Raw genomic sequence first — 12,232 nt, forward strand, 5'->3', positions numbered from 1 at the left:
TGCCACCAGGCAGCAGTATATTTATTCTGGTTGAAAATTGATGTGTCCCATTGTCACTGCTGATGGGGAGCCTAATAATCCTTCAAGGAAAAACACAGGCACATTTCTGACTTCGCAGTCTGTTTTAATATTTTTTTTTCCATTGGACTTGACTCAGGAAAGACAAATGTTTATTTTCACTGAGCTCAATCAAAGCATTCTTAAAAAGTGCTCCTGCTGATTTACAAATGTGGCATCGGTATTCAACCTATTCCTGAAAGCGATGTTGTTCCAATAAGAGGTGTGCAATTTCTCTGGTATCATCTGTTTAATTAGTTTTATTTTAATTTCCATTAGATCTATTTTCTTTTCCAACATTCAAAGTTTGCGTTGGGAGCAAAATTTCCCTCAGTAATGGGGGATCTGTTGAAACTAGCTTTAAAGGAACAGTCAGAGATCCTGTGTTGCTAGGCATCTATTGTTCAGTATTTGTGGCCTGCGTACAAGTATGAAGCAATTTCTAGTGTTACATATTGTCTTACATAAAAATTTGTTTGGTGTAGTGGATAAGAGAGCCAGTTTAGTGTGCTGATTTTAATTTATCAGGCTAGAAACTGGGAAACTGTGAGTTCTGGTCCTGCATTAGGCACAAAGCCACCTGGGTGACCTTGGGCCAGTCACACATTCTTAGCCTTAGTAAGCATGCAAGAGAAACTACTTCCAAAAAACTCTTGCCCAGGAAACTGATGGGACTTGTCCAGGCAGTCTTCAGGAGTCAACATTGACTCAAAGCCACCAAAGCAACAACATACTGGATAAAATCATATAATCAGGAGACCAGGAGCTTTAATCCTGCCTCAGGTCTGAAGCAAGCTGGATGACTGGGCCAGTCATTGTCTCTTAACTCTAGGAAGAAGACAAGGGCAAAACACTTTTGAAAAAATATTGCTAAGAAATCTGCATGAACTTATCAATATAGTACCAGAAGTGAAAACTGATTTGAAGGCATAAAAAAATTAAAAACAATCTTACATATTGTTTTAAATTGAAACCACAGATCTGTTTTCCACATTCATATCTTAGAAAGCATTGGACAGTCTTGAAAAGTTTTATTCTCTCTGTAGTTCAGCTAATGTTTAATATTAAGAGCTACCCAGTCAACATTGATTTTCTGTTTCACCAATACCAATTGCAAATAATTAAGTAGAAGAAAAGTGGTGCATGTTGTAGCCTTCAAAGTTGGCTTAGGCAAGATGGTTTGTTTTATATGACCATAAGGGTATCTGCAGGGGGGGCGTAAAAAAAAATCAAGGGGCTGTGGGGATGAGTAGGTGTTGTCTGCATCTCAAACTGAAACGCAAAGGGTTCCTGTAGTCTGCAATTTTTCTGGAAATCCATTCATACTCCCTTACCATTCAAAGGATGTTCATCCCAAAGTACATAGCTAAATGTCTATGGAGCTAAAGAAGCTTCTTGGATGGGAAGCGAAGCATCTTCAAAGAAAAACAAGAAAGTCCAGTTGCCTCTTGAAAAAGCACTTTTGGGATATTGTACAACTGGGGAAAACTACAAATGAGAGAACCCATTGACCGTTTTTCAAAGCAACTGCCTGTAAGCATGAGTCTATGTATAGTAGTAGTTGTTGTTTTAAAAATCATTTTTTCCCTTCTAAAAGCCACTTAAATGGAACCCATGGCTGGGAAATCAATCATAAACATTGGATAGGAGCCAAAATAAAAAAAGACATTCCACACCAATGAGCAAATTACTCATTTCATTTATAATTCTGACTTACATTCTCCCCAATAGTAGAATTGATTATGGTGTTAGTGAAATATTACTCTTCTCTCATACTCCCCCCCCAAATTAACAATGTAATATTAAGTATTCTACTTAAAAAGAAGCCCCATTGACGTCTGATAAAGTTCATTTTAATGGCTCTCTGAGTGGGAATTTATCTTTTGATATATTCCAAAATGTTTGCTGTCTCACACAAATGAATCCATGAGAGAAGCTCTTGAACCATTGCAAGATAAATATCAGAAAACAAATATTCTACCATTGCAATCAAAGACCTTGCACAAATCATTTTGAAGTTTAGTTATTTCTGGACTGTTAATATTTATATGACCATAGGATGGCAGCAAAGAGTTAGGGCTTTTTGCACTTTATCTCTTTTCTATCATCTGGTCATGTAAATTCGTGTAGCCCTACCCAATATTTGATTTTTTCAGACCAGTAGTTTTATCCAATAGCAAAACAATATTGAGTTCCCTTTGACTTAGGACACAAGTTAATAGCCTCATGGAATCACTTGTCATTTTAAAAAGTTACATCCTAACCTAGACAACAAAAAGACACACATACTGATTAATCCAAAATCATCTTTTGTTAAAACTATCAGATCTGGGCTGCAAAATCCAGACTAGCACCAGCAATCTGGTGCCCTCCAGATATTTTAGACTTTAATTTCCTACAATCAGCATGCTCAATGGTATGAGATTGCTGGACCTGTAATCTAAATCAGATGAAGGAGCTCAGGTTGTCCATACCTGCTTAATGTTTTTGATTACTTTCATGTAACTATTACCTTTTCTCCCATAAGAGTAACAAGATCAGAACTTCAATAGATAACTAATGTTTGACTCCTTTTCTCGTTAGGAGATCGATTAAAAATATCTATGCAATTGCTAATTCATTTGGCCTTTAGCCACCACCACCCAGCAATTCTCCACTAAATGCTGTATGAAAATGTAAGAAAGATATTTCCACTCTTTCTGCAATATGTGACAGGAGTAGATAAATGAATTGAAGAGGTTCCTGTCACCTTCTCTTGAAGGCAAAGACACTGTTGGCTTGTGAGCTTCTGATTTACCCAGGGGAAAAATATCCATGCTAGAGGATGATGTTTCTAAGTGCATGTTTATCTTTCTTTGAAAGAAGGTTTTTTTTTTTTTAAAGGAAGGAAAGGATAATGTGAGCTTGGTCCAATTAAGTTAAGTGGATTTTATAGAAAAGAGTGCCGAGTAAAATTAATGTGCCTTCCCAGAGTGCTCAGAGACCTAGGATTGAGATTCCAATGAAGCCCAAATCTATAGACTCCCTTTTAGTGTTCTTACTTTATAAGCAATTATAGATCAAGTGCACCTTACCTTGACAGTCTGGTAAAATTCAAGAGTAAACAGACTGGGCTCAATACAGAAATTGAAATTGATTGTAGGCATAGATCTGACCCAGGTATTCCATGTGAGAATGTTGGCTCATTTGTGCCTTTTCTTTTTCCTTTTTGCAAAAGAGGGGATCCTTGGCTACAAACTTTCCTAGGCAAGCCCAAAGTTTTATGTAGTAAAAGCACAAATGCCGCTTTTCTTCTCATCATACCAATACTGTAGTGCAATATCTGGTTTCAGTTCTTACCATGGATATCAAATCATATGAGCACCTATTTTTCCTAATAACCCCCTTTTTTTAAGAAAGGAAAGAAACATATAAACTGTTAGTCTCAAGCACCTACATGAATTGTGAAATGTTGACTGGATTTACCCAGGGGTGGGCTGCTGGGCAGTGGTGAAATGTAAAATTTGTTACTACCGGTTCTGTGGGTATGGCTTGGTGGTGGGGGTAATGTGACTGAGTGGGCATGGCCAACTTTTTTTTTTTTTTACTTTTAAAACCATTTTTTCTACAACCTCTTCGGCCAAAGAGGTTGTAGAAAAAATGCTTTTAAAAGCCTCTGAGTTCCTAGCTGAGTTGCCTGATTATCAGAGGCTTTTTTTCCTTTTAAAAACATTTTTTCTTTGGCTGAAGAGGTTGTAGAAAAAGTGCTTTAAATTTTTTAAAAAAAAAAGCGTCTGATGATCGCGCGGCTCAGCTGGGCATGGGGGCGGCAGGAATTTTTGCTACCAGTTCTCCGAACCACCCACCGCCCTCCCAGAGGCTCAAGCAAAGCCTCCCGAGTCAGGGGAGGGCAAAAATGCCTCCCCCCACCATGGTGCAGGAGGCCGACTAGGCCATGCCCACCATGGCCATGCCCACCAAGCAACTGGGCAGAGTTTTTGATTGCTAAAATTTTTGAAGCCCATCCCTGGATTTACCCATAGAATTAAGACATGAGTTGTCTCAAATAATGAGTTGTCTGAGGTAATCCTTCCACTTCCCCGCTCCCTCACCATCCAGTCAGAACTCATAGGTCTATGAATCTTGTCTTGAATGTTGACTTAATAACATATGAAGTTTGTAGAGGTTGTGGAACAGTGGTCTTGAACCATTCCTCCAGGTCAGTAAAAGTCTGAGTAGGGTGAAAAATTCCTGACAAGCAAGGGATTTGAATCAATTTCTTACCTGTTAAACCAATCATCTGTATAGCGGGGATATGGAAATGGATCATTACTGCTAAAATCATAGCTGGCTTGAGCATTCTGGGAAACAAGTAGTAAAAATGGTTAATACCACATATATGACTGATTGCAGTCAAGAAAAGCATGAATAGTTAAGAAACTTATTTTCAGCTTGAGTATAATTTGTATTTCATCTGGCCCAATATATATACCTGACAGGGTTTTATTTTTAATTAACCTGACCATTCATTCAGAATGACTTTTTAAATTATTATTAAACAGAAAGAGAGAGGGGGGGGGAGGTGATATACTAGAAAGCAAAGGTCAGCTGCTACCATAACTTTTAGTTAGAAGAATTCTTTTGGGCCCTACATTAAATCCTGCAGACATTTTAGAAGAAACCAAACCTCAGTAGCAGCATCCTTACTTTGCCTGCCAATATTTGTTCTTCCATTCATTTCTCCAAGGATAAAATCACAGAAAGAATTATTTATGAGCCTCCTACCTGAAACCTCACATTTCATGGCAGATTATGTTGGCTAAAGCTGGCAAAGGATCTTGGTACATAGAGGTTTCTTCCTTTTGATAGTAATCCATGATTGAATTCAGCTGAACCTATCTACTTTTTTCAGGGCACTAATGATGGGGCGGGGTATCAGCATTTTCCTTTCTGTCTGTCTTTGCCCAAAAAGCTGAAATCTTTCCCCTCTACTTTGAATACCTTCCATTACAGGGGAGCCCATCTGCTTTTCCAATGCAATTGTAGTGACATAAACCATGGAGAAAACAAATGACTAAATATGTATAATTAAATTTATACATTTGATTTCACTAGAGGCAGAAGTGATTGTGAATAAGAAATTAACAAGAAACCCCATGTATTATTCATAGTAAGAATTTCAGCAGACTAGAGGAAATTAAATCCACCTTTGATTTGCTGGAATTTTCCTCTTAACAAATGACAGATTTGTGCCAAATTTAAGCTCTTAGTTCATTAATTACTCTCAGACATTTCTGTTCTCGCTTAAGGTGTGCGACACCCTGTACTTTTGCCCACGTGGCAAACCCTTTGTGATTCTCCCATTCTAGGCAAGCTTATTTGCCTTATTTCTTGTATGTTTTGGATAGCTGGTTAGAGCTTTTTTTTTATTAAGACATTTGAATGATTTTAATACAAAAATGTGACAATGTGGTACACGTGGACATTTCCCTTTGTGAGTGGCAGGCTCCTTGTGTCATCTCGGTCCATGTCAGTTTGGTTTCCCACCAGGATATTTCACACAAAAATAGCCTTATTTTTGTAGGCATGGTTTGATGGTCATGTGACAATTCTTTAGGATTTAACAGAGGTACTGGTCTATCAGGCTTTTAAGTGCTTGCAGAGCTGTACCAGTCTACCCATTTGTTTTTGGAGCATTCTGGTCTACCCATATTTTTGGAGGCACTGGTCTACCCATTTGTTTTTGGAGGCACCAGTCTACCCATGTTTTTGAAGCGCACCAGTCTACCCATTTGTTTTTCGAGCGCACTGGTCTACCACCATACTGCCTTTTAACACTGATCAGCTGTAGGGCGGCCCTTTGAAGCCCTGTGGCAAGAGTTTAAACAGTTTTTTTCCTTCTAGCCGATCAGCTGGGACTCGGGAGGCAGCGAATAGATTGGGGGTGGGGCCAAATAAAAGGTAAGAATCACCTGGGGCCAGGCAGGAGGGCCCAGCTCCCGAACAAAGAGAACCGGTTTGGTGACATCATATCGTCACCACTACCGGCTCGGCTGAACCGGGCCGAACCGGGAGGAACCCACCACTGGATCTATGCATGTCAACGTGGAACTATGTCCAGTTTCAACTACAGTTCTGATGACTTCACAATTGAATGACTGCACTGAAGATTCCATAGAAACTGCAAAATTATCTGGGAGAAAAATTCAAGGGTCCACTATCAGAATGGTTCTCGCTCTAGTAGCTACCCTTCAAATTTCAGAAAAAAGACACAGACAGAAGAGCTTTTTTAATATATATGACTTTAGAACAGGGATGAAATCTACTTACCTACCCTACTGGTTCAGGAGTGTGTGCGCCATCATCACGTCTAATTTTTGATCCTCTGCACATGTGCAAAGCCTTCTGCACATGCACAGAGGGTCAAAAATGGGTTACTTCCTGGTTAAAACCAGGAAGTAATGACGTCTGGGCAGGTGGGCAGAGCCTCATGCTGCCACCACTACCGGTTTGCCAAACCACACGCCACTGGCGCTACCGGTTCGCATGAGCCAGACAGAACCGGCAGGATTTCACCACTGCTTTAGAACATACACTAGAGAGAAGTTATTAGACTGATGTGAAGTGTCAAAGAGGTATTTAGTTTTGATGAAGCTTCACTTTAATCATCTATCTAAGCAGATTAACAGGTTTATTTCAGTGCAGGAAAACAAATCGGGACTGTACAAGAACAAAGATTTTGATGAAGTGATTTGGGCTGTGGAGGTAAATTTACTTTTTAAACTCTTAAACTCTTAAAGCTCTTATTTTTAAGTTGGAATAAGAGATGTCCTTTGTTGGATAATTTACAGTATTGTGCTTTCCTCAGCCGTGATACCTTTGTCTTAACAAAGGGAATGGGTGGGGAATGTTTTGAATGATATTGAATCTAAACCTTGGAGGCTATTCAGCTGAAGGTGAGTAGAGCTAATTTTCTATAAAGCATCTATCAATCCTGTCATTTTCATCCCATTCTGCCAAAAAATGAAGCAGTAGCGAGCCTTGAGACTAGACTTATTTTTTTCCCCTCATTGAATTTCTAAACCCAATTTGGCTCAAACTAAATTGCCTTGCCCTTGATTTTTCAAAGGCAAACTCAGGTAAAAGCATGCTTCTTTTACCCTCAAGGCTAATTGACATTGACCTAGATGGCTTTCCTTTATGTCAGAGATAAGCAGCTTGCAACCACAGCTCCTGTTTGGGACCCTTCTGGCTAGAATTGCTGAAAACCGACAGCAGTTTCCTGCCATTGTGAGTTAGGGAAGCAGATAAAAATGACAATGTAGACCCCAAGAGAGGGATCTCGTATTTAAAAAGCAAAACAGAACTCTTAAATTATTCTCTTACATGTCTGAAAATGGTCCTACTTCCACCCTGCAAACATTTAAATGAAAATCTTTTTCATCAAAAAGGTGTCTATCACTGATAGTCTTAGAGGTCAAAATCCTAACCCTTGACTCTAAAAGAAGTTGGAAGCAGTACACAAAGCAGGGATGGCATACATACAATATGGGCATGATCTAGTCCCAGATGAAATTAATTTTTTTTAACCACCTGTAGCTTCTGGATCATGTCCAAAAGCCATTCTAGAGGCAACACAATACATTTGTCCAAACAAGACTACCAGAAAACACTTAATATCTTCAGACATATTCTTGGCTGGCAGACAGGTTAGGTATTCAATGCCTATCAGAGGAAAACTAAGGCATCTTATTTATTAGGTATACAATTTGTAAAACTTGTATTCAACATGCTATTCATTTCTCCTTAAGGTATAATGAAATTCAGAAATGGGGGGAATGAAGAATGCCTTTTAAAAACATCCATTTTTTGAAATGTAATCAAATTGAATTATAAAAATATATTATATTTGTTACCTTGAATATATATATTGCTTCCACATTTGTATATGCTTTAAACAATTTATTTCATAGTACAAGTACATTGGACTATGCTTATTTGTTTACTCTGATTGTAGGGGGTGCATTTTATAGATCATAAGGAATTATGATATCCATAAATACAATGTGCTTTAGATAGCAATTCTGTTTTTATACAGAAGAAATTCCAAATGAATTCAGTAGCATTTACTACTGAGTAGATAAGCATGGGATTGCTCTAATTTCTAGGTTGCATTAGGAAAGTATCTGACTATCAAAGTAAGACCTGATTATATTGGATGCATAAATTTGTCCCAAACAGAAGGAGATGGATTTTGCCTGGCATGTTTAAAGCAACTTGTGATAGTTATTTTGACATTTAACAGTTTAGCACAGAAGCAATTGAAACTATAAGCAACAAGAAATTGTATAAAGGTACTGAATGAGCATTAGTATGGAATCCCCCACGGGATATATAATTCAACTCAATTGATTTTACTTCTGACTAATATGCTCTATGTCAAAACAACAAATATCCAAAATGTAAGCAGTATTTATTTCTTAACTCGATATCCTGCCTTTCTGCTTGGAGTGACTACCTACAGTGAAAAACAAAATATAAGAAACAAAAAGAAAATATCCAAAGTTAAAATCATTTACTAAAAGTAGCACTAAATTTGATAGCAAAATCATTTCACGACCAAAATGAAAAATGATGCCCATATTCATAGTTCATAACATAACTCATAAGAACACTATATACATTCTATATACAATACTATATACACTGTATCTTGATTCCTGGCTATTGCCTAGAGAAGTCCATGTACTTTTCTTGGCAATATTTTCAAAAATGATTTACCATTGTCTTCTTCCTACAGCTGAGAAAGAAGAACGAGCATTCTTGGGGAAATTAAAACCTGTAAACATATACCGCACCCAAGTTTCCATTCTGAATATCTGTAGCTGAAAATCATAACACATGGGCAACCAACAGGGATGACTGGATGAAAATCTCCTGCACTGGACACATGTCTATTCATTTTACTTCCATTTCCCTGATGTGTAGTTTTCCTAAAGGGACACTTTGGCCATCTTTACAAGATCTGAACTTTATTTTCCAGCTCTAGGGGTTTACTGTAACTTCCATTTTTGGCCAACTGGACAAAAATTTCTTTTCACCTGTATTCTGATCCAGCGAGCAACGATCAAGTTCTTTTGATAGGATTCCAAAAAGGTGCTTAAAAATATTTGGAGGCAGGAATGTAGCATCTATCTGCAACTTTTCAAAAGGACCACATGCAATCCCAGGAAAAGGGAACATTTGGGATGCTGCATGTTCTGTTTAGAATTAAATCTGAAGCATTTCACAGACATTCTTTTTTTTTCTGTCCTATTTTTTCTTCCTTCTCCAAAGTGATGTTATATTTTGCTGTGCCTAATCTCACTAGTCTACAGATGGGGAGGAAAATGTTTGAGGATTCATACATAGTAGGGTTTTGCTTGAGTTCAATGACACTTCTCAGTAGGGATTGGCTTCAAAAATTTTAGTAAGGGGTTCTCTGCCCAGTTGCTGGGTGGGCGTGGCCATGGTGGGCATGGCCATGGTGGGTGTGGCTAGTTGGCCTCCTGCACCATGGTGGGGGGGGCATTTTTGCCCTCCCTGGGCTCCGGAGGCTTTCCTTGAGCTGCTGGGAGGGCGAAAACGCCCCCCCCAGGCTCCTGAGGCCCTCTGGAGGCTGGAAACGGGCCCATTTCCAGCCTTCCCAAACTTCCGGTAGGGCTGTTTTTCACCCTCCCCAAGTCTCCGTGCACACCCTGAATTTACCTACATCCAAAATGGGCTGCGTGGGGACTCCTGGGATGGGAGGGGAGGAGTGGGCTGGGCAGAGCCAGCCAGCAGTGGGATTTGGGGGTTCTCTGAACTGCACAGAATCTTAGCTAGAGATTCTCCCGAACCCCTGCAAACCCCCAGCATCAACTGACATACATAAAGTTCTGCAGCTAGCATCCTTCTCCACCACAGTCTGCCTCGATTCAATCTTTCCCCCAACAGTTGATCAGCACAAAACCCACAGCTGTTCTCCTCATGTTCGTTTTTTATAATAAATGTTTTTTTCTTCATTGTAGAAGAGCTTTATTATTCCCTCCAAAATGTCTTTTATCTCAGAGAGGTTTTGCCTGACAAAATTAGTGGCTTTGTGTGAGTACTATGAACTAAAAATTGAACCATGGAATACATTATGCTGATATTTTAATGATCAAAAGAAAAACTCCTCTTAGAAAAAAAAAATTTATAATTCATGGAATTAAAGCACGGAGAAGAAAGAATGTCTTTGTTAAATGTACCCTGCAGTCCCTGGACCAATATGGGGGAGTGTGTATTTCAGTGCAAGCCAGTGAGTTGGTACATTTGCTTATTTTAAAGAGATGGTAATCCAAAACTGAGTAATTTTAATTACCAAATAATAAGTGTTTTTTTTATCAGGGCAACCTGGTCTACCCAAACATGGGACGGAGCATACTGCTTCTGCTTTCGCCTTTCAGCCCCAATCCAGGAGGCAGGCAGTTGCTTTTGCTACAAATTATTTTTGTGTTAAATTTTATATTTACTGACAAAGAAATAGAGACTAGTATAGAGCTATTTCAAGCTATTTAGCTCTCATCAGCTAGCCATACCCTTTTGGGATTCAAACCCAGGGTTCGAATCCCAGAAGAGTATGGCTAGCTGATGAGAGCTAAATAGCTTGAAATAGATCAGGGGTGGGTTCTACTTACCTTTACTACCAATTCGCATCATGGCCACATGTGTGTGATCGCTTCGCTTGCGCGCACACGCTCTGTGCATGTGCAGAAGCTTCTGCCCATGCGCAGATCACTTATGATGACGTCCGGGTCAGTGGGCAGAGCCTCCCGCCAGTTTTACTACCTGTTCTTGCAAACCGGTCCAAATCAGGGGGCAGCCCACCACTGAAATAGATCTACACTAGTCTCCCTTTATTTCTTTGTCGGTAAATATAAAATTTAATACCAAATAATAACTGCCAAATCAAACAAGGCTTAAGGTACTGTATAAAACATACATCATAAGAAGATACAACAAATGAATGAATGCCAGTGTGCTAGTTAGGGAAATATATAAACAAGATAATTCCAACCATTCATCATCAATCGTGTGGGATGACATATCTCCCTGGCTTGTGGCCTGTTTGAAAAGCCAAGGTTTGAAAGCTTTTCTAAAGGAGAATAGAGTTAAGACCAAATAGAACCCAGAGGAAATGGTATTCCAGAGGGCAAGATGGACGATGGGCCATCTTGAGGAAACGAGCAAAACAAATACAAGTAGACTATTTTATTGTGTTCTGGCCTACAATTGAGGCCAGAACTTCATTGCTAAGCAAAGTGATTGTTGAAGGAGTGGTGCCGGATCACTGCAGTTGTTAAGCGAATCATGTTATTGTTAAGCAAATCTGGCTTCTCCCACTGACTTTGCTCATGGAAAGTCAGCTGGGAAGACCACAAATGGTGGTGATACAATCCCAGGATGCTGGAACCATTGTAAATGCATGGTCATTGTCGAGGACCAAATTTTGATCCTGTGACTGTAGGGATGCCGGGATAATCGTAAGTGTGAGCAATGGTCATCAGTTGCTTTTTTCAGTGCCATTGTAATTTGGAACAGTTGTGAAATGAATGGCTGTAAGTTGAGGACTATCTGTGCTTCAAACAAGTGCATAAAACCAAAAATCATGTATTTTTTCAAGATAGTAACTCTCTAGCAGCATCCTTTACCTAGCTTCCTCCCGAATGCTGGTTTTACAGATGCATGTTAAAAAAAATGAACATTCAGATATATAAGAACTGCCTGCAGAAAGAAGCTACTGTAGCAATCAAGATGCAGATTTACTAGTTCAATCCCGCATCTTTTTTTGACACATATTACTTATCTCAGGACTCTTCCTCTGAAGTTACTTTGCCTTGCTGCCATAAGAACGTTGGTAAAAATTCACAAAAAAAATCCCACTTTTGAAAGGCCAGGCAAGTTTTATCAACATAAAACCTTTTCAGTAGACATGCAGTTTTCAGAATAGGCAGCATTCCCCCCTCCTCATCCTTCTATTGATACCTTAGAACACTACAAAAGGAAAGGTCTAAGCAAAGACACAGCTATCATAGATGCTTATCTTATTCTGTAAACTATATGACATAGAACAACCCATCTGAGAAAGCTGATGAAATTTTTCTTAGGAGAAGACATTTAAAATAAACACTACGAA

The 12,232-nt window shown here is 39.1% G+C and overlaps 1 protein-coding gene and 1 long non-coding RNA gene across 2 annotated transcripts in view; one reads left to right on the top strand and one right to left on the bottom strand.

The window, feature by feature from the left end:
- PCSK2 (proprotein convertase subtilisin/kexin type 2) overlaps nucleotides 1-12,232 on the bottom strand; it is a 115,628-nt gene that overhangs the window by 32,189 nt on the left and 71,207 nt on the right. Inside the window, exon 6 of the mRNA XM_034432414.3 lies at nucleotides 4,321-4,397. Within this exon, the coding sequence (XP_034288305.1) occupies nucleotides 4,321-4,397 (77 nt within the window). The remainder of the gene's footprint in view (nucleotides 1-4,320; nucleotides 4,398-12,232) is intronic.
- On the top strand, nucleotides 6,231-10,084 carry LOC117674427 (uncharacterized). Its single transcript, XR_004593856.3, has 2 exons — nucleotides 6,231-6,801; nucleotides 8,837-10,084. It is a non-coding gene; the product is annotated as an uncharacterized LOC117674427 (long non-coding RNA).

Source organism: Pantherophis guttatus, chromosome 1 (assembly GCF_059756535.1).
Source record: "Pantherophis guttatus breed Tessera chromosome 1, ASM5975653v1, whole genome shotgun sequence".
NCBI lineage: Eukaryota > Metazoa > Chordata > Lepidosauria > Squamata > Colubridae > Pantherophis > Pantherophis guttatus.